Source organism: Chrysochloris asiatica, unplaced genomic scaffold (assembly GCF_000296735.1).
Source record: "Chrysochloris asiatica unplaced genomic scaffold, ChrAsi1.0 scaffold00349, whole genome shotgun sequence".
In the NCBI taxonomy this organism is placed as follows: Eukaryota; Metazoa; Chordata; class Mammalia; order Afrosoricida; family Chrysochloridae; genus Chrysochloris; species Chrysochloris asiatica.
In genome coordinates, this window is record NW_006408867.1 from 1459696 (window position 1) to 1482851 (window position 23156).

Genomic DNA, 23156 nt, shown 5'->3' on the forward strand with positions numbered 1-23156 from the left:
AATGAGATGGATTGACCAAGTGGCAGCATTGATGGACTCAAGTTTGGCAACAGTAGTGAGGTTGTCCCAGGATTGGGCAGTGTTTTGTTCTGCTGTGCACAGGTCACTATGGGTCAGTACCGACTCAATAGCATGTAACAACAACAACAACAACATCCACAGGGAGGAAGCCAGAAGACTATTGTTACATGGAGGGAATTGGAATAATTGAGATGAAACAAAACATATGACTTGTTGAATGTAAAACTGATGAGCTTGTCTGTTAACTCAATTCACAATTGAAAAAAAAATTATAATTGAGCAAAAGCCTAGTATAGAGTTCTAAGGTGTTTATGGTCTATTGATGTTGTTAAAACTGCTGTGGAGTCGATTTTGACTCATAGCAATCCTGCATAGGGTTTCCAAGGTTCAGTCTTTTACGGAGCGGAAAGCCTCATCTTTATCTCTCGAAACAGCTGGTAGGCTTGAACCGTCAACCTTGTGGTTCTCAGTCCAGTGATTATCCCATGGAACAATCACATTTCTGATGGTCTATCAGGGAAGGTAAAACATACACATCTCTAATAATAATACAAGGAATACCAAATCAAATACCAAAATTTTATTTCTACAAAACATTATTATTATTGTTAAGTGCCATCAAGTCGGTTGCGACACATAGCAACCCTATTATATAGGGTTTCCGAGGAACAGCTGGTGAGCTTGAACCGCCATCTTTGAAGTTCAAACCAATTTTGCAATCCAGTGCATTAACCCACGGTTCCACACCAGGATTCCAATGTTAAAAACAAAATCTTTTCTTTTTTTTTTATTTTAATTTCAAGCAGAAGAGAACTCTTGTGTGTTTTTTTACTGTCTGATCAAGATATGAACTTTGAAAAATCCTCACCTAAAAACGAAAACAAGGAAGACTGTTAGTGTAAGAACTAAACAATCTGAGATTAAAAATGAATTCATGCAAAATCTGTATTTAGAAAGAAGACTGTCACTCTGGGATACCCTAAGATGGACTGGCACCCTAATAATGCTTAGATGCGAACATACCAAAATTGGTTATACCATATATGAATGGATGTGCCCCATATGATAAATACATCAGACTCATGGCAACCCAGTAGGGTTCAGCAGCTAATTTTTCAGAAGTCGATCACCAGGCTTTTCTTGCAAAGCACCTCTGGGTGGACTCATATCTTTCAGGTATCAGCCAAGCATTATCAACCATGTGCACCATCCAGAGATAAAAAGGTTTACAGCCTCTTATGCAAGCAGTTCAACAACGTTCAAATACACTGGATAAAAATCAGGAGGAAACATTGAACAGAAGCAGCAGTGTTAAAAGCTATAGCTCTTGGGAAGGGGGAAAGGGAAATGACGAGTATCAGTGACTGGCTATCCCTGAGAATACTGTCCAACCATAGCTTAAATTTCTTACGCCTTGTAGTGCAGCATCATAGGACCTGGCGTAGCCTGACCATGGGACTGTAATCAAAGGGAAGAGAGTTACATCCGTTCCTTAAACCCCAAAACCCACTGCCATCGAGTCGATTCCAACTCACAGAGGTCCTGGGCAGGGTTTCCAAGGATGTAAATTTTATGGGATCAGAAAGCCTCATCTTTCTTCTGTGGAGCGACTGGTGGGTTTGAACTACTGATATTTCAGTTAGCAGTCCAGTGCTTATCCTACAGTGCCACCAGTCCTCCTTACAAGTTCCTGCCTTGGAACAGCAAAATATAAATGTTCCAAGAAATTTAGTGAGCAGAAAAAAGAACCACACTGAACAGGCTTTACTTAACCAATTGGATTGGATGTAACGATTTGGGGTGGGGTCGGAGTGAGGTAAGCCTTTTGATCATGTTGTTGTTCTTAAGTGCTGTCAAGTTGGTTACAATTCATAGTGACCCTGTATAGGGTTTCCAAGGAGTAGCTGGTGGGTTTGAAGATTGAAATAAAATACTCAGTTCACCACAGCATGAGGATGGCCAAGAGTGAACAAAGTGACAGCACTAACCACACTTCAGCATCAACAGGTAAGATGGAGCATTGCCATTCCATTCATTCCATAAGTAATCAACTCAACAATGGTTTCTAAGCCTGGATCATTTCTATGAGAAAATCCACTTAAAGATTCTAGTAAGCTTTGCTTTAAGTAAAGCTTAAGAGTCAGCCCAGGATTGTAATCGATTTGAGCAAAATCTTTGTTCTCCCTTGTTGATTGTAGAAATAATGTTAAGAGAAAAGTTTACACTAGCTAAAGTTGAAGTTAAGGAGCCCTGGTAGCACTGTGGGAGAAGCACTGGACTGCTAATCACAAGGTTGGCAGCTCAAACCCACCAACTCTCCATTAGAGAAAAAGGAAACTTTCTGCTCCTGTAAAGATTTACAATCTTGGAAACCCTGTACAGGGTCGCTGTGAGTCAGAATCAACTCAATAGCAGTGGATTAATAGTTAAAGTTAGGAACCTGGTGGTACAAGTAGTTTACTCTCAGCTGCTAACGTAAAGATTAGAGGTTTGAACCCACCAAGTGGCACTGCAGAAGAAATGACCTGGTAATCTGCTTCCATAAAGATACAGCCAAGAAAGTTTTACACAACACATGAGCTACGATGAGTCAGAGATCAACTCCCCAGAAGCTAACAAAAACAAAGCTGAAAGGAGTGAAACTAAATATCATTTAGGAAATTCTGACGCCTCCACTTAGCTAACTGGCAATTAAATCTGATTTTATCCCCAAAGGTGCAATTGACAGATCGCTTTGCTATTTTCACAAAAGAGACCATGGGAGTGAAAAGAATTGCAGTGATTGGAGCTGGAGTCAGTGGACTAAGTGCCATTAAGAGCTGCCTGGAGGAGGGACTTGAGCCCATTTGCTTTGAAGACAGCAATGACATTGGAGGAATCTGGAGATATGAGGTGAGTTTGGATGGCTTCCAAACTTCCTACATTAGAGAGCCATACTCTCCTCTGATGACATCACTAAACATTCCTGGCTCTCAACCTGGCTACTTTCATTTTTTCAACAAATATGTGCGCTAAGCTTCTACTGGAGTCCTGGTGTGGTGCTGTGCGTTAATATGCTTCTTTCTTATCTTCTTAATGACCCTTTTCTTCCTTCCTGTATGATGTTCTTGATGCCAACCCACAACTCTTCAGGTCTTTAGTGTCTAAAGCATCAAATCTGTTCTTGGGATGATCTCTAAACTCAGATGGGATATGTTCAAGGTCATATTTTGGCTTTCATGTACTTGTTTTAATTTTCTTCAGCTTCAGCCTGAACTTACGTATGAGCAATTGATATCATCTGTTCCACAGTCTGCCCTGGGTCTTGTTTTTGGCTTTTCCACTGTCTCCTCCTACAGATATAGTAAATTTGATTTCTATGTATTCCATCTGGTGAAGTCCATGTGTATAGACAGACATCTTTTATGTTGTTTAAAATGGCATTTGCAATATACAAGTCATTGGTCTAGCAAAATTCTATCATGTGATATCCAGCATCGTTTCTATCACCAAGATTGTATTTTTCAACTACTGATCCTTTATTTTTGTTTCCAACCTTTGCATTCCAATCACCAGTAATTATCAGTACATCTTGATTGCATATTTGGTCAATTTCAGTCTGAATAATTTGACAGAATTCTTCAATTTCATCATCACTGGCTTTAGTGGTTGGTGTGTAAATTTGAATAATAGTTGTATCAACTGGTCTTCCTAGTAGGCATATAGATATTATCCTATCACAGTGTTGTACTTCAAGATAGATCTTGAAATATTCTTTTTGATGATGAATGTGACCCCATTCCTCTTCCGTTTTGCATTCCCGGCACAGTCAACCATGTGATCATCAGATTCAAAATGACCAATACCAGTCCATTTCAGCTCTAATGCCTGTGATAAACTGAAGAATTACAAAATACCCACTGGATTCAGCAGCATGGAGGTCTCAGATCTTGAAAAGAGCAATTTTATGGAATATTGAGGATAAGACCTGATATAGGATAGATTTCAGAAATAAAAGGAGAAGTAAAAATAGAAACAGCAAATGTAAATGCTACTTTCAAGGCATTTTACTATAAAAATTGTTTTCCTATAAAAAGGGTAGAGTCTGTATGATGAGGGAGAGGTGAGGGTGAGAGCTTTTTTTAAAAGATATGAGAAGTGACACATTAGTTTCCTGTTGAGAATGGTGTTATAGAAAGAGAAAAGTTATGATGCAAGTGAGCGAAAGGGGAGAATTGCTGGAGCGATGTTTCTGAATTGGTGAGAAAATATGAGACCCATGACTTTATTGTTTAGGTTAGGCATCTTAGTAACAAAAGAGACTAAGTTTATGGGCAAGAAAGCAACTAGATAAACTAGCTAAATGAGACGGTAAGAGTTCCTGCAAATTCTCTTCTGTCTCAATTTTTTACAACAAAGAAGCAAAGTAATGAGCCCCAGGTAAGTTGGGGAGTAGGTGTTGCAGTTTGAGGAGAGAGGAAAAGATGGTTTGATTACTGGACTACATACGGAGCTTGAGAGAGGCTTCTGGGTAGAATTTCCAAGTTGACTGCATTGAAAGTCCAAGCCTTAGATGTATCTTCAAATCTGAAGACTGTTTTCAAACACAAATACTTTTTTAAAAATAGATTTCCGAAAGTCTATTCTTATTTGTTGTTGTGTAACCCAACAAGGTTGTATTCTTTCAGCATACTTTTTCAACCTGAGCAAATAATCCAAGAAGCTGGGTTCTGTGAAGAAAAACGTGGCATCAGGATTGGAGGAAGACTCATTCACAACCTGAGGTATGCGGATGATACAACCTTGCTTGCTGAAAATGAAGAGAACTTAAAACATTTACTGATGAAGATCAAAGAGCACAGCCTTCGGTATGGATTACATCTCAATCTAAAGAAAACAAAAATCCTCATCACTGAACCAATAAACAACATTCTTATCAACAGAGAAAAGATTGAAGTTGTCAAGAACTTCATTCTTCTTGGATAAACTATCAACACTCACGGAAGCAGCAGTCAAGAAATCAAACGACGTATTGCATTAGGCAAATCTGCTGCACAAGACCTTTTTAAAGTGTTGAAGAGCAAAGATGTCAGCTTGAGGACTAAGGTGCGCCTGACCTAAGCCATGGTATTTCCAATAACCTCATATGCATGTGAAAGCCGGACAGTGAATAAGGAAGACCGTAGAAGAATTGGTGCTTTTGAGTTATGGTGTTGGAGGAAAATATTGAAAGTGCCATAGGCTGCCAAAAGAACCAGAAGATCCGTTTTGGAAGAAGTGCAGCCAGAGTACTCCTTTGAGGCCAAACTTTATCTCTCATACTTCAGACATATTGTCAGGAGGGACCAGTCGCTGGAGAAGGATATCATGTTTGGTAAGGTGGAGGGTCAGAGAAAAAGAGGAAGACCCCCAATGAGATGGATTGGCCAAGTGGCTGCATCGATGGACTCAAACGTGGCAACAGTGGTGAGGTTGGCCCAGGATTGGGCAGTGTTTTGTTCTGTTGTGCATAAGGTCGCTATGGGTCGGTACCGACTTGATGGTACCTAACAACAACAACAGCAAACCCATTTTGACATCATTTAATATGCAATGAACCACAAATTCTTTTCAAAGGAGACACTTGATTTGGAAAAATACAAAAACAGCATACTAATATGTATTATGAAGCACTCAGTATTATACTTTTGTCAAATCTTAATATTTTCCCCCTTAAATATTAATTAATTTTTAATTCACACAGGTAAATGTTCTATATAAGGCTTCTAGGCCCAATAAGATAATGAAAAGAACCTAGACATTACATACAGTATATCTAGGTTGTATATCAACTATCCCACTTAATTGATGTTTGACTTTGGAGACTTAACATTTCAAAACCAGAGTCTTCTCAAATCTAAGTGAAGATAAAAATTCTATCACAGGTCTGTTTCAAGGATCAAATGAAATAGTTTATGGACAAGAGTTTTTAATGGGAGTTTTCACCCTTCTTTTGAAAAGATTGACAGAAATGAAATATGGTCTACGGAGAGGGCTACCCATACATCTTTGCCCGTGATCCCTTTGCCTATCATCATCTTCAGCATCTAAAACCCAAGGTTATGTTTCCCTTCTTGAAGAAGTAAAATCAAAACCTTAGATTACTTGAGAACGTTACTTGTCTTCAATATTTGGCCTTCTCCATTACGGTGGATAATGGAGAGTTGACTGTTTCCTAGTGTGAGGGAAGCATTAGAGATAGATGCCTCATTGTTCAGTTCAGATGTCTTTCTCCCCTGCAGGAAAATCCTAAAGGTCACAAGGCCAGAATGTACAAATCTGTGATCTGCAACACTTCAAAGGAAATGACAGCCTATAGTGACTATCCTGCTCCTGATGACTATCCCAATTATCTGCACAATTCCAAAATGATGGAATATGTCAGGATGTATGCCAGGCAATTCAACCTTAACAAATACATCCGATTTCTGGTAAGAAAATGTTAGTTCTATGATTACCACACTATGAATACAGTGTAGAGTCTATGTAGGCCCAAGACTATGGAAGTAGTATCCTGTGGGGTTTAATTTTGAAATTAAGTAGATAATCAAATTTATTATGTATAAACTCATTTAGTGTATTATAAGGTCGTCATGGCAAAACAGACACACGGGTAAAACCACAAGTCATTCTATTAGGATTGAAGAATCATGATAATATAAGATTAGTAATATGGCTAGAGTTCAGATCTAGATTTCAGGCTTTAGCCTTTAATGTGTAGTTTCAGGAGGAAGGCTTGACCATGGTCAGTGCTTGTAGCTGGGGTTGTAAGACAGCAGTGATAGGCAGTCTGTCATTGCCTTCTCTCAATGGTTTATCTACGATTTTTTATATCCATGGTTTATCTACGATTTTTTCACCTTGTTTTCACACAGTAAGGGTCAGGTAATGTAATGGCTAACATTGTAATGTAATATGTTATATCATTTGCTCTAACATCAGAAATTAGCGATTTGTAGCATCTTATCTTTAAGTCAGAGATTAAGGGTGTTCTTTATGATTTATTTAATGTCTCAAAGCCAACTTACACAGATTTAACTATATGTTACATTTTCTTTATCACAACATATATGTGCCTGGCTGTTTAGAGAGGTTGTTAAATATATACCTCATGTACCTCAATGTTCCTATTTCTAAATTCAGAAATTTTCTATTTCTAATATATGTGTGGAGTCCTGTTGTGGTGCTATAGGATAAGAAATGGATTGCTAACCACAGGGTCAGTGGTTTGAACTCACCAACCACTCCTCGGAAACCCTATACAGGGTCACTTTGGGTCGGAACCAACTCAACAGCCCTTAACAACAAATGTTAGATTATAAGTGACAAATAAATGTGCTTTTGAGAACATTCCAAAAAATATGCATGACACAGGGTTTGTTCTCATTTCAGAGACCACACAGTGTAGACACTGTACATGTGTGTTCCAACCCTACTTTCTGGTTCATACTTGAGTATATGAGTATTAATATATCCAGTGTGTTTGGTATTCTATACTGCAACAACCACAGTTAAGCCTTACTCTCAGTTGAAGAGACAATGGTAAAAGCCACACAAGAAAATTCCTAAAAATTTCTAGTAGAGAATTAGGTGCCAGATCCTACTAGGGGTAGGAGCTATGAGACGCCGACTCTTCACTGACAAAAATGGAAGGTGATCAGAGATTAAGAATGTAACTTTGGACAAATGTATGAAACCACTGTTGTAAAAATTTAAGAAAACATCTTCTTGCTAAAAGAATCATTCTTTAATGGTTAACAGGGGTGAGAGGAAAGGGAAAATTATTTATTGGGTTGAGAGTTAGACACATGTTAACTTGGGTGATGGTGGAGGCAATATGCAACAAGAGGGAAGTTGGCACAGGAAAGATGAAGGTAGTTTAAGGCACCAGGAGCAATGCAAGAGTTAAAGTGAACAGCGGTAAATACTGTTAACTGATGGTACATGGAAGGACTGCAATCATTGTAATGACACAAAGTGTATAATTTGTTGAATGTGGGGTTGATGATCTGTTCTGTAAACCTTCACTCAACACATAATTAAAAATGTTTAAAAAAAAAGAATGAAAAGACTCTCACTTTATGCCCAGTCGAAAGTGTGCAGTGTGAAGAAGCACTCTGATTTCCCTTCCACTGGCCAATGGGATGTCCTGGTAGAGACAGAGGGAAAGCAGGAAACCCACGTCTTCGATGGAGTCATGGTATGCAGCGGCCACTACACTGATTCTGTTTTGCCACTGCAGTTCTTTCCAGGTGGGTCACCTGTCCAGAGACACATGACACTCTACCCCCAAGTCTACCCCAAATATGGGTGTGTAGGGAGGAATATTTGGTTAATTTTTTCAATTGCTTTGGGGGTGGGGGGGGGATATTATAACGAACCTTCATGTTGGTTGTTGTTGTTGTTGTTATGAAGTGCCATCAAGTAGATTCTGACCCATAACAACCACGTAGAGAGTTTCCGAGGAGCTTCTGGTGAGCTTGAATCACCGACCTTGCAGTTCAAACAACTCTGCAGTCTGACACATTAGCCCACAGTGCCACACCAGGACTCTGTCATATTGGTAGTGTCTACTTTAAGCCTAACACATAGTTCTGGTGTGGCGTTGCGTGTTGATGCACTGGACTGCAATGTCGGTTTTGGCAGTTCAAGCTCACCAGCCACTCCTCAGAGATGCTATGAAGGGTTGCTATGAGTCTAAAGTGACTCAACAGCACTTAACAGCAACAACACGTAGGATAAACTAAGAAATAGACCTCGGCACCCTGTGGCAACCAATAAAATCACGAAAAATTAAAGTAACTTCATTATGTGTGGTTGTTAAATGTCATGTTGTAAAGGAACAATTTCACAGTAAAATTTGTTTCTGAGTTTTCATTTGTTTCTTTAGATCAGAGCTTAGCAAGGTGGTCCTTAAAACCTTGGCTTACACATCATGATGCTATACTTCGACCTCTACATCCTACAGCCTGGTGTGTGGGAAGTTTAACAGAGACACTTAAAGAAAATGTACATTTTTTTCCAACTCACTTTGATTCTGTTAAATTTTATTTTATATTGACAACTTGCTTTAGTAAAAGCCACAACCAAAACCAAAATCTGACATGTGGAGCTGTGCAAAAAGTTTTATTACTTGCTGAAATATTCATTTCCATTATTATTATTATTTACTGCTGCAAAAATATGGACAGGGAGGGCAACATACAAGAAGAGAGAGGTTGGAAGAAGAATGATGAAAACAGGTGAAGACACAGGGAGGTATGCAAAGGCTAAAGAGGATAGAGGTAAATATGAATATATACAGAACCTTGAAACAACAGTGTTCTGTCTGTAGGTACATGGACAGAGACACAGGCTGAATGGGTATGGGAGGAAGAGTGGGACATATATATATGTATATGTTGTTGTTAAGTGCCATTGAGTTGTTTGGGAGTAGCAGCTGTATAGGGTTTCCATGTAGAAGCTGGTAAGCTAGAACCATGGACCTTGCAATTCAAACCTACCTTACAATCCAGCACATTAACCCACAGCACCACACCAGGACTCCATGTATATATGTGTGTGTGTGTGTCCCACAAATATGTAAATTTGAAAGAGGATATTTGTAGATGGGTAACCACAGGGACAAAGCGAGACAACTGTTGTTACAGGGAGGGGATTGCAATCATTGAGATGAAATGAAGTAGATGATTTGTTGGATGTAAAACTGATGATCTTGTCTGTAAACTTTCACTCAATTCACAAAAAAAGTTTAAATAGATAGATAGCTAACACAGTATTGCCACAAAGACTTTTAAAGTACTCTTCTATTGTGGAGATTAATAACATGGAATCAATCTATTTAGGTTCAAATCCTTGCTCTCCTGCATACTTATTGTGTTACCCTCAACAAGTAATAAACTTTCTCCACATTAAACTTCTCATCTGTAAAACATAAATAATGTTAGTGTCAGCCTCAGTGAGTTGTGAAGATTAAAAGAATTACTATAAGTAAACCCTTAGAACTATGCCTAGCACATGTAAGCATTTGTTACCATCTACTTTCCTATGTAAATTCCTGGGTCTAAGCTATTATATCCTCTCCTCACAGGTATCAAAAGGTTCAGAGGTTCCTATTTCCATAGCTGTGACTACAGAACACCTGAAAAATTTGTAGATAAAAGAGTCCTTGTCATCGGCATTGGGAATTCTGGAGCAGATATAGCATGTGAACTCGGCCACATGGCTAAACAGGTTTGAAACTTGTGTCTCCTACAATAGACCATGAGCTGTGTGCAAGCCAGGATCATGCTTTATTCAATATTGCATTCACACCTATGCAAGACCAGACTCAGATTATGCGCTCTGTTAATATTAATCCTTAAAAAGAAAAATTTAACACGGTCTCTAGATGCAAACTACTCTTCTGTGTTTCATTCAGTGCATAACTCCTTTGGAGCCTAGACTTCTGTTGTTGGTAAGTGCTGTGGAGTCCATTCAGACTCATAGTGACCCTGTATAGGGTTTCCAAGGAGTGGCTGGTGGGTTTTAACCACCAACTTTGCATTTAGCAGTCCATCCAGTACTTATTCTAGAGTGCCACACCAGGACTGCAGTCTAGACTTTTAGTATTATTAATGAATGGTGGACCCATTTGGGCTGTAAGCTAGTCATACTTACATGCATCACCTGTTTTCTCAGCTTTAAAAAAACAAAACAGATGCTATTTAGTTGCCCATGCCTTATGATGACCCCATGTGTGTCAGAGTAGAACTGTGCCCCACAGGTTTTAAATGACTGTTTTTTGTTTTTTTTTAAGTAGTTAACCAAGTGTTTCCTGGTAGGCACTTATGGATACATTCAAACCTCCAACCTTTCATAAACAGCTAAGCACTTAACTGTTGGTATCACCCAGGGACTCCCAAAGATAATCAGCCTTTCCTAAAGCCTTTCACTTTGATGTTTGGAAGGTGGTAGGAAGAAAGAGTAACAAAATTTCTTGCCATTAATTTTTAAGTTGAGTCTTCCTCAAAGAGAAGGGAATTTTAAGCAAAATATGTGAGGTGGAGGTTTTGGGTAGAATAGAATAAAGATAAAAAAAGCAGATAGTTGTCTAAGACTTATCACTCAATTTAGTATTTGTGTTAACTACATATGAATCAATGAAAGTTAATTATTGTTGTGTTCTTTCCTCTCTCTTCCAGGTGTTCATCAGCACAAGGCAAGGTGCATGGATACGGAACCGAGTTTGGGATAATGGGTACCCCATGGATGTTGCCCTCTTCACTCGCTTTAAGAGTATTCGTGATGATTTTCTCCCCACTTTCTTGATCAACCAATGGTCAGAAAACAAATTAAATGCCAAATTTAACCATGATACTTATGGTCTGCAATCACAGCACAGGTATGATCTAGGACTTTTTAAAAAATTCACAATGGTATTATTGCCGTCATTTCCGACTGACTCAAGTATAGGGTTTCCGAGTATAGGGTTTCAGACTGACAGTATAGGGTTTCAGAGGAGCAGTTAGTGAGTCTAAACCACCAACTTTGTGGTTCAAACTGACTTTGCAGGCCTGCACTTATCCTACCGTGCCACAACAGAAGTGGGCATCTAAAATGGGGATTGTAAGTCCCAGTAACACCCTCCAGAGTTTTGGGTCTAGGAGCACTGTGAGAACTTGAAAACAAGCTTTCATCCTAAAGAGAATCTATGCTGTATTGAGTAGATATGTGCCTCCTCGTCTTCCATTATCTGCCTCCAGGACATGGTAGTTGGTGAACGGAGAAGGAAGAAACCAATTTCCTGAAATATCCTGACAGGTCCAACTGCTCTTACCCTTGGCTTCTACTACTTTGTTTTTGGTTGTTGCAATAAGCAAGAAGCATACACACAACAACGTTACTTCCCCAGTTGGGATCATTTTCTCTATATTTTTCCTACCTTAGTTCCTTATCTGTATCTTCACAGATCAAATGTGTCCAGTATAAGAGGGTCAATATTTCTTTCTCATTTGGACCCAGTACCTAGCATGCATTTGGGACTCAATACCTTTCATTTTCTATAAAATGACATTATGTTTAGTAAAACAAAGAGTCAGTGAAAACAGGGGAAATCCTCAATGAGATGAATTGGCACAATAACCAAAACAATGGGCTCAAACATATCAACAATTGTGAGGATGGTGCAGAGCTGAACAAGGTTTCATTCTCTTATAAATAAGACCCCCATGAGTCAGAGTCGACTCAATGGCAAATAATAAAATAAAAGCTTTCAGTTCACTGATCATTAAGGGAATACAACTTAGGGTAAATTCTTCCAGTTTTAACATCAAGTTGTAAGTATATATTGCCATAGACAAGGTTGTGATTGCAAGAGTCAACCTCACAGGATAATTCTTACTTCTCTATGTTGTTGTTGTTAGGTGCCATCAAGTCGGTATTGACTCATAGCAACCTTAGGCACAACAGAAAGAAACACTGCCCATTCCTGGGCCAACCTCACAATTGTTGCCACACTTGAGCCCACTGATGCTGCCACTTTGCTAATCCATCTCGCTGGGGGTCTTCCTCCTTTTTTCTGACCCTCTACCTTACCAAACATGATATCCTTCTCCAGTGACTGGTCCCTCCCGACAATATGTCTGAAGTATGAAAGACAAAGTCTGGCCATTTTAGCCTCCAAAGAGCACTATGGCCGCACTTCTTCCAACACAGATCTGTTGGTTCTTTTTGCAGCCCATGGCACTCCAATACCATAACTAAAATGCATCAATTCTTCTACAGTCTTCTTTATTCACTGTCCAGCTTTCACATGCATATGAGGCTACTGACAATACCATGGCTTGAGTCAGGTGCACCTTAGTCCACAAGCTGACATCTTTGCTCTTCAACACTTTAAAAATGTCTTGTGCAGCAGATTTGCCTAATGCAATACGTCGTTTGATTTCTTAACTGCTGCTTCCATGAGTGTTAATTATTGATCCAAGAAAAATGAAGTCCTTGACAACTTCAATCTTTTCTCCATTGGTAAGAATGTTGTTTATTAGTCCAGTGGTGAGGATTTTTTTTTTCTTTACATTGAAATGCAATCGATACGGAAGGCTGTGTTCTTTGATCTTCATCAGAAATTAGTTTCAGTCCTCTTCATTTTCAGCAAACCAGGTTGTACCATCTGCATATCACAGGTTGTTAATGAGTCTTCCACCAATCCTGATAACACATTTTTCTTTAGATAACCCAGTTTCTCGGATTATTTGCTCAGCATACAGGCTGAATACGTATGGTGAAAGAATACAAACTTGTCTCACACCTTTCCTAATTTTAAAGCATTCAGTGTTCCCATATTTGTTTGAACAACTGCCTCTTTGTCCAGGCCCAGGTTCCTCCTGAGCACAATTAAGTGTTCTGGAATACTCACACTTTGCAATGTAGTCCATACCTTGTCATGATCCACACAATTGAAAACCTTTGTGTAGTCAATAAAGCACAGGTAAACATCTTTCTGGTATTCTGTGCTTTCAGCCAAGATCCATCTGACATCAGCAATGATATTCCTCGTTCCACATCCTTTTCTAATCTGACTTGAACCTCTGAAAATTCTCTGTCAATGTATGGTTGCAGCCGTTTCCGTATTACCTTTAATAAAATTTTACTCACATGGGATATCAAATCTATTGTCCGATGATTTCCGCATTCCACTGGGTCACCTCTTTGGAATGGGTGCAAATATGGATCTCTTTCAATCAACTGGCCAGATAGATGTCTTCCAAATTTCTTGGCATAGGTAAGTAAGTGCCTCCAGTGCTACCTCATTTTGTTGAAAGATTTCAATTCTTATTTAATCAATTCCCAGTGCCTTGTTTTTTGCCAATTTCTTCAATGTACCTTAGACTTCTTTCTTCAGTATCATTGGCTCTTGATCATATGCTATCTCTTGATACAGTTGAATATCGACCATTTCCTTTTGGTACAGTAGCTTTCTATTTTCCTTCCATCTTCTTTTGCATCATTCAATAATTTGCCCATAGAGTCCTTCAAAAACAAAAGTCAAGGCTTGAATTTTTTCTTCAGTTCCCCCAGCTTGAGAAATGCTGAGAGTGTTCTTCCCTTTTGGTTTTCCAACTCCAGATCTTTGTACATTTCGTTATAATATTTGACTTTGTCTTCTTGAACTGACCTTTGAAATTTTCTGTTCAGCTCTTGTACTTCCTCATTTCTTCCATTTGCTTTAGCATCTCTACACTGGATAGCAAGTTTCAGAGTCTCTTCTAACATCCATTTTGGTCTTTTCCTTCTTTCTTGTCTTCTTAATGACTTTTTGCTTTCTTCCTGTATGATTTTCTTGATGTCATCCATAACGGTTTTTGCCTTTGGTCTTTGTATCAAATCTGTTCTTGAGATGATCTCTAAATTCAGGTGGGATATATTCAAGGTCCTATTTTGGCTCTTGTGGACTTGTTTTCATTTTCTTCAGCTTCAGTCTGAATTTGCATATGAGCAATTGATAATCTGTTCCAGCAGTCTGCCCCTGGCCTTTTTTTGGCTGATTATTTGGAGCTTCTCCACCATCTCTTTCCACAAATGTAGTCAATTTGATTTCTGTGTGTTCCATCTGGTGAGGTCCATGTGTATAGTCGTCTCTTATGCTGTTTAAAAAAGGTATTTGGTGGATCAGGTATAAGAGCAGTGAGGAGCTCCATCAGCAACAACCAGAATACAGGACCAAAAAGGCTCAGGGGATGGTCCCAGAACTATGAACCACATATAAAGGAACATTTAAAAGGCTGGAAGGCTTATGGCTAGGCGAATTTGTAGCAGAAGCAAGAAATTCATTGCTTCCTAATTCAAGACACTCAGATGCTCCCAAAGCCACCATCTTGGGCAAGAACAAGTGGGGGAAGGATTAGATAAGCCATGGACACCTGACAGAACAGTGGAGATAAAGGTGTGGACGTTCTTTTTTCTTTTTTTTTTTTTTGTATCTGCTCATTGGTCTCTCGCTGTCTGCACACCTCTATTCTGGTGACTAGAGGGCGTGCCTGAGTGAGTGGACACCCCATCCCACCCCTGGAGGATTCTACTATGTACAGATCTTCTCAAAATTTAAAGTGACAGTTTCCACTTAAAACCAAACAGCAGTGCAAAATAGCCAAAGCTGGCCCTGAACTGTTTATCACTAAGAAAAAGACCTGAATGGGGATTGTGGAGTGGGACAGACAGACTAAAAAGGAAATAGGCCAAAATTTAAATCCTGAGTTACATCACAATGACCAATAGTAGCATATTGAAATTTCTCAGGAAGAAGAGTGAAAAGGGAGGCCCATCTCCTGATCACATCTACCTGGAGGCATTCAGAAAGCATAAAAATTAACAAAATAAGCACCCATACAAGTATTAAGGCCACAGATAACTCTGGAATATGCTAAAAAAAACAAAAAAAAAAAACATAAAAACCAGAAACAGAAACAGATAACCATATCAGCACATGTCTAGAAATGAGATAAAGTGACTAAGGCAAATGAGCTGGAAGTAGACCTACACTCCATACTGAAAGATGGGCATGCTTTGGAAATGCCTGAGAAGGAATTCAGAAAAATGATTATAAAATGTATCAAAACACTATACAATGGAGTTGAGAAAAATAAGGAAGAAGTCAGGAAAGCGCAATAGGAACAATCAAATAAGATAGATACAGCATTGGAAACTATTCAGAACCTACAGAAAGAGGTCCAAATGATTAATAATAGAATATCAGAAATGGACAATATACTGAAAGGGCAAAGGAGTAGAATTGGAGCAATACAAGCCAGAACTAGTGAGCTAGAAGATAAATCTCTCAACACTACTAAGACAAAAGAGCAAGCACAAAAAAAGGATAAAAAAAAATCCCAAGAAGGCCTAAGATTCATGTTGGACAACATGAAGAGAAATAACTTAAGAATTACTGGCATTCCACAACAGGAAGAAGCACACAAGTTCACAGAGGAGATAGTTGAAGAGCTTCTGGAAGAAAATTTCCCTAACATCCTGAAAAGCAAAAGGATAAGCATTCAAGAAGCTCAAAAACCCCAGAAAGGGTAGACCCTAAAAGATAATCACCAAGACATAATAATCAAGCTTTCCAAAATCAAAGATAAAGACAGAATCCTGAAAGCATCTAGGAAAAAAGAAGTGTAACATACAAAGCCAACAAATCAGATTAAGCTCAGATTTCTCAACAGAAACCATGCAGGCAAGAAGGCAATGGGGAGACATATATAAAACCAGAAAAGAAAAAAACTGGCAACCAAGAATCCTCTACCCAGAAAAGCTGTCAATCAAATACAATGGTGTAGTCAAAACATTCCAGGATAAACAGAAGCTAAGGGATTTTGCCAAAGCCAACTCTGCTATGAAAAAATCCTAAAGGAAATTCTGTAGTCTGAGAACCAACAAGGACAGACAACAACCAGAGAATGACGTATGTGGCAGCATCACCCTGAACTCAGTTGACAAATGGAAGAGTCAAGAACAGAATAAAATTATAAGAACAGAAGATCAGTCTATGATCAAAACAATTACAATGTGAAAGAGGGTAAACACAGAGGAACAGAGACCCAAGTGGTAAGAAGGTCAGGTAAATTATAGGATAAAATAAACTGTCTTAAATGGAGGTAACCACAACAGTGGGGTTGGGATGGAGGGTTTAGTTTGGGTGTTGGGGAGGGCAATACAAGAAGCGGGAGGAGGTAGAAGAACAATATATAGATGGGGGAACACTGAGATAGGTTTGTATGGCCTAAGTGGGACAGAGGTAAATAGTGATGCATGCTTAACCTTGGAACAACAGGGCTCTGTGATACAGGGATCTAGGCTTAGTTTGAAGAGGGGAAATAATAGTAAAATGCTTGACTGTCTTATGAAAAAAAAAGAAAAAACAGGCATTTGTAATGAACAAATCATTGGTTTGACAGAATTCTATCACGCAATCTCTAGCATCATTTCTATCACCAAAGCCATATTTTCCAACTACTGATCCTTCTTCTTTGTTTCCAACCTTTGCATTCCAATTGCCAGTGATTATCAGTATATCTTGATTGCATGTCTGATCAATTTCAAATTAAAGATGTTGGTAGAGTTCTTTTATTTTATTCTGACTGGCTTTAGTCGTTAGTGCATAAATTTGAATAATAGTGGTATTAACTGGTCTTCCCAATAGGCGCATAGATATTATCCTATCACAGACAGTGTTGTACCTCATAACAGATCTTGATATGTTCTTTTTGATGATGAATGTGATGCCATTTCTTTTCAATTTGTCATTCCAAGCATAGTAAACCATATGATTGTTAGATTCAAATGGCCAATACCAGTCCATTTCACTCATTGATGCCTAGGATACTGATGTTTATGCGTTCCATTTCACTTCTGACAATTTCCAATTTTCTTAGATTTACATTTCATACATTCCATGTTTTCATTACTATTCTCATTTTCATAAGGCAATAGGTCTTTCTACCTATGTTAACACTTACCTTAACACAGATTTCACCTGTAATTGGTAGGCATCCATATGTCTCAGAATATATCTTACCTAATACAGGGCAATCCTTTGGACTCTCCCATGGGCCATAACAGGTTTGAATAAACACTAGAAAAATGAACTAATGAAAAAATATATGTGCTACTGAACTGAAATAGTTTTTCATTCAGTTTCCCCTGAGAACACAAGAAAAGTGTTTAGGATTATAATTCGATGATCTGTTATTCTTCCCTGAGGTTCTTATTTAGCTCTTTACAAATGTCATTTAAATTCACTCCCCTAAATCTTACTGTATCCTACAGATTTCTCAGTCAGCGAGCAACTTTCAGCGACGAGCTACCCAACTGTATAATTTCTGGAAGAGTGCTGGTAAAACCAAATGTGAGAGAGTTCACTCAGATGTCAGCCATCTTTGAAGATGGCACAGAAGAGGACGTTGATGTTGTCATTTTTGCCACAGGATATAAATATTCTTTCCCATTTTTGGAAAATGATGAAACCGTTCTGGACGGCCAGCATTCCATGTTTAAATTTGTCTTCCCTCCTCAGCTAGAGAAGCCAACATTAGCTTTCATTGGCATCCTCCAGCCAGAGGGAGCCATCATTCCCACGTCAGAACTCCAGAGCCGATGGGTTGTACGCATATTCAAAGGTATATCTTGTCTGCCAATGTGGCTGTATAGTACACTTCTGGACATATGATGTTACTTGAGAGGAACTGCAATGCTATATACCTTGCCTGTCAGTCCACATTCTATAACAAAAATACAACAAAGACCAGTTTTCTTGGGTCTTGAAAACATCAGTCTTTACTGCTGCTGCTACTGCTGTGTTTTTTAAGTGCCATCAGTTGGATCCAGCTTATAGTAACTCTACATAGGGTTTCTGAGGATACACTGGTTTGAACCCCAAAACTTGTGGCTAGCAGTCCAGTGCTTATTCTACAGTGCTACACCAAGATAATCTTCACCTCTATAAGGGCTTACACATTGTTAATTGTTAGTTATCAGTTTCTTTTAAATATGTCAGTAAGTGAAATATGTCTATGAGTGAAAATTAAACACTATTGAAATAGAAATAGGGTCCCTATGCAACACAAAGAAAGTTAAAATAATAGAATAATTGAAACATCTCTTAATTTTTCTAGTAGCCAGGTTTAACAAAACTAAAACTTTCCATCCTCAATCTTTTGTCCCAAGCCCACATTCAGATACAACCAATACTGGAACTAACATCTAATCGTATGAAAGGATCAAAACAAAGTTGAACAGAACTAATGGTCATTTCTTAGACCTAGAATAATGCCAAAATAGTTCTCATGTTATTTTTCCAAGTCTATATGATAAAAGGGAGCATGGTGGTTATCTATATGATAAAAAGTCCATGTTGGATAAACAATGGACTTCAGACCACAAGGTTGTTGTTTTGAGCCCATTTTAATCTTATATTAGGAAACATGAAGCATAATAAGTGGGCTACAAAACTGACAACAAATATCTTGGTGACAGATATGACCAGATAATGTCAGCTAGTGACTGATAATATTTGGAGATAAAATAACAGAGCTATAATCCATCTGAAAAATCCTCTCCTACACAATTAAAACAAAACAAACAAACAAACAAAAAGCCTCCTGTGAATTAATTGCTTACTTCATAATAATACCATATGGACACTATAATTAAATAAATATGTATGAAATGAGTCAGATTTAAATAAGGGAACTTGCTATTAGAAGAAATACACAGTGTATCTTTATGAAAAATAAGAAATCCATGTGCAAATGAGTTGTTACCTCCTAAATTGTGCTTTATAAGATTGAGTTCTCCAATATCCTACTCTTCACTCTTTATTGCCAAAACTCTGGGGCTGCACAACAGAACAAGAGATCACATTCTATATGTTTGGATCAGAGGAATAAACATTTACAGGGTTCCCAGCAAGTGTCTGCACTATGTGCAACCTTGAAGATAATAATACAAAAAGATTTTTGCCCTTGAGGATTTCACAAGCCAACTGGGAATAGACTAGTGAAGAATCATAGTGTCCTATGATAAAAGATTGTTGTTGTTGATGTTATGTGCCATGCAGTCAGTTCTGACTCATAGTGACCCTGTACAGGGTTTCCGGGGCTGTAAATCTTTATGGGAACAGGAAGCCTCATCTTTCTCCTGCAGAATAGCTGGTAGAACACGGTCAGCACTCTGTGATAAAACAATGAGACTGTTTGCTCCTGTAAAGGTTTATAGTCTTAGAAACCCTAAAGAGCAGTTCTACTCTGCCCTGTAGGTTCGCTATGTGTCAGAATCAACTCATTGGTAGTGTGTTCGCCTTTTTTGTTTTGGTGATAAAGATAGACATATGATAGAGCTATGCACAGTCACTATGGAAAAACCAAAGTGTCATACCCCACATCCCCTCTGCCTGGGTGAAGAAGGCAAGATGCCGAGGGTCATAGAAAGTTTCTGAGGACAAGATCACCTGACTGAATCTTGAAGGACAAGTGCAGACAGGCAAGCAGTAGGGAATGGTGTTCACTTTGCCTGACACACTGGTAGCTATTAAATTTACATAAATTAGTCTGTTAAATAGCCTCTGAAAATTGTAACCCTAATTTTATAGATAAATAAACAGAATATCAGAGGTTAAGTGTTTTGCCCAAGGTCACATACCTAATGAGAAACCAAACAGGCCTACCTCCCTTAGTGCTGCTCTGTATCCCTGAAATTGCCCTTTCCAGAAACCATGAGCTTTGCACCACAACTTCTTCCAGTATCAAGAAAAAAAAAAGCCAAACCAATTGTCAAATGCATTTCCAACTACTGGCAACTCCACTGCTACCAAGTAGAACTTTGCTCTATAGGGCTTTCATGGCTGTGACCTTTTGGTCACAGATCACCAGGACTTTCTTCTGAGGTGCCTCTGGATGGATTCAAACCAGCAGCCTGTGGGTTAGTAGTCAAGAACTTAACTGTTTGTGTCACCCAGGGATTCCATCCCTTCCGCTAGAATTTCCCTTATTCATTTATCTGTTTATTTATTTATTTAGTCTTTTTCTTCTTTTTCATCACAGCATTTTCCATTATTGAATGTCCCTTGGAAATGGAATAGTGAGGGATTATGCATTTAGTTCTAGGGTTTATGAAGGTTATTTTGAGAGTGTAAATCCTCTGAAGTCAATAGGGAAAATATTGCAAAATCATGTGAGCATCAGCAGAGCAGGTCTTGATATTTTGAGATGTTCAAAAGTACTCTAAAACAAAGTACACCAATACACACAAAAGATCTCAGGGTAAATTCTTAACATCCCAAGTCATGAGGTTAGAAAACAGTTAATGATAAATCCAAATAACCCACCCCACATTCAGAAAAAGAGCATTCAGAAATAGAAGGTCTAGAAGCTCTCCTCTAGGGAAAGTTTCTACCTGTGAATGCTACCTGGTGTGCATGCTCATGTCTTCCTAGACTCATTGCCCTTGATTCCATTCTTTGTCCAAAGAATCTTCATATTCTGGATTTTCTTTCCTAGGGCTGAACAAATTACCCTCCATGAATGACATGTTGGCTGACATCAAACAGAAGAGGAACAAACTAGACAAAGAGTAAGAAATTTAGCTACAATGAAATCAAAACAATTTCCTCAAGTGATGATGCTATATGCTTTTATCTGTTTGTCATTGAGCAATCGGGAGCTAAAGAGGATCGCTCTGTACTCTCAATATCATCATTTGTTTTAGTCGTATTTATTGATTGTCCATGGAATATGTGGATGAAGGATTGCAAGGGGTCACTGTGAGTCGGAATCTACTTACAAAAACGGGGCAGCTGGTTTTTGGCTTAATGTTGTGAGTTGGGTGAAATAAAAAAACTGTAACCTAGTAATGATGTGTGGAAAAGTGAAGCAAAGGAGATTACAAGTCACATGCTTGTTGCATGCTTTTTATACCAATAAATTCTGGTCTATAAACAAGTTTCACTTGGAAACAAAGGAAGGAGCAAATGGACAACCTACTTATTTGAAACACTAACCTCAGGCAAAATAATCTAAAAAATTAGTTTAAACTATTCAGAAAAACTTCGGAATTAGTTGAGAAGCCTCTTGATAAAATTATTTTTGGTGGAGAATTTTTCTGAAAGATCAAAACTAAGAATGTGTTTAGTACTGGCTGAGATTTTTCATACATATCAAGTTATCTATACTCTGAAAACCAAAATTCTAGAAACATATGGTAACGCTAATTGAAAAAAGAAAAAGTTTATTCTAAAGAAGTTTTAAAACATGCCTAACAATAACAAAAATAATACTCTTATGCTGACATAGGTACAACACAGGAGTCTGACTCCTGTCACTCAAACTAAACATACTCATAATTTGTATATCAAAATCTGAAGACCAAAATGACTTAATATGATGTAGTAGCCCTCAACTTTGGGTCAAGATGAAACGATCCGAAATACAGAGGCTAGCAAAAGAGAATAAATTCGCTAAACTACCAAAACTTCAAATAAGCATGCCTATAACTATCAAATAACTTCAGCAAATGGGGGAGGTTTGAAATTATGTTAGTAAACCAACACACAAATCTGAACACAGAGAAAACAGTTATTTTATTTCTCCCAATTCACATGCATAAAACCTAAAACCACTGACCATCTAATCAGTTCCAACTTTTGTGTATCCAAGTAGTACTATGCTCCGTAGAGCTTTCAGTGGTTGATTTTTCAGAAGCAGATCACCAGGCATTTCTTCTGAGGCACCTCTGGATGGACCAAGAACATTAACAACCAGAGATTTTCACATGCAAAAAAGATGGCTTGATTCAGCTTTTCTACTCACTAAATTCCATGTAAGCATAGTGACCAGAATCCGACATGGTTTCCTGATTATTCTCTTTTGATTTCAGATACGTGAAAAGCCCACGTGTGGCTCGAAACGTGGCGTTTGTGAAGTACATGGATGAGATTGCCTCCGAAATAGGAGTGAAGCCCAACCTTCTCTCTCTCTTCTTCTCAGATCCAAAATTAGCATTAGAGGTATTATTTGGTCCATGTACTCCATACCAGTACCGCCTGCAGGGCCCAGGGAAATGGCACAAGGCCCGGGAGGCCATCCTGACCCAGAGAGCACGGATCATCAAACCCCTGAGGACTCGCATCCTCAGCTGTGACCAGCCTCCCTCCTTTGTATCACTTTGGCTTAAACGTATCTGTGCTGCTCTTCTTCTCTTTGTTTTCTCTCTGCTCGTTTTAAAAGGGTAATCCTCCATAAAACAGAACAAAAGTTATGTAGAATGACTAAAATGATTAAAGTCAGCAAATGGTATTTACTAAATTAGTGTAGCACCATAGGCTAAGTACTGGATCCCAAGGTCAGTTTGAATTGCAAGGTTGGCAGTTAACACTCATCAGCCACTCCTCGGAAACCCTATTCAGGGTTGCTATGAGTCGGGAAAATTGCACTTAACAACAACAATACTATGTCTACAGCAGTGAAATAACAAGCAAGTCAGGCATTTATTATGCTGATTAACTGACAAATCATATTAAGTCTTCAGGTTATAAGAATATAGTTGTAAAGAATATTCCCAAACACTTTCTAAGAAGTTATTGCAAC

General features: G+C 38.5%; 1 protein-coding gene across 1 annotated transcript; it reads left to right on the forward strand.

The window, feature by feature from the left end:
* Positions 1-2778: 2778 nt before the first annotated feature.
* LOC102833378 (dimethylaniline monooxygenase [N-oxide-forming] 5-like) lies at positions 2779-22801 on the forward strand. The gene is made up of 8 exons (XM_006876000.1): positions 2779-2913; positions 6282-6470; positions 8129-8291; positions 10130-10272; positions 11223-11422; positions 17845-18194; positions 21072-21144; positions 22447-22801. The coding sequence occupies exons 1-8, from the start codon at positions 2779-2781 to the stop codon at positions 22799-22801; spliced, it is 1608 nt and encodes a 535-aa protein (XP_006876062.1).
* The last annotated feature ends 355 nt before the right edge of the window (positions 22802-23156 follow it).

Excerpts from the sequence above, each read along its gene's own strand:
- LOC102833378 (XM_006876000.1), top strand. The coding sequence starts at position 2,779 with ATGGGAGTGAAAAGAATTGCAGTGATTGGAGCTGGAGTCAGTGGACTA. Across the intron at positions 8,292-10,129 it reads GCCACTGCAGTTCTTTCCAG|GTATCAAAAGGTTCAGAGGT; the intron begins GTGGGTCACCTG and ends CTCTCCTCACAG. Across the intron at positions 21,145-22,446 it reads AGGAACAAACTAGACAAAGA|ATACGTGAAAAGCCCACGTG; the intron begins GTAAGAAATTTA and ends TTTTGATTTCAG.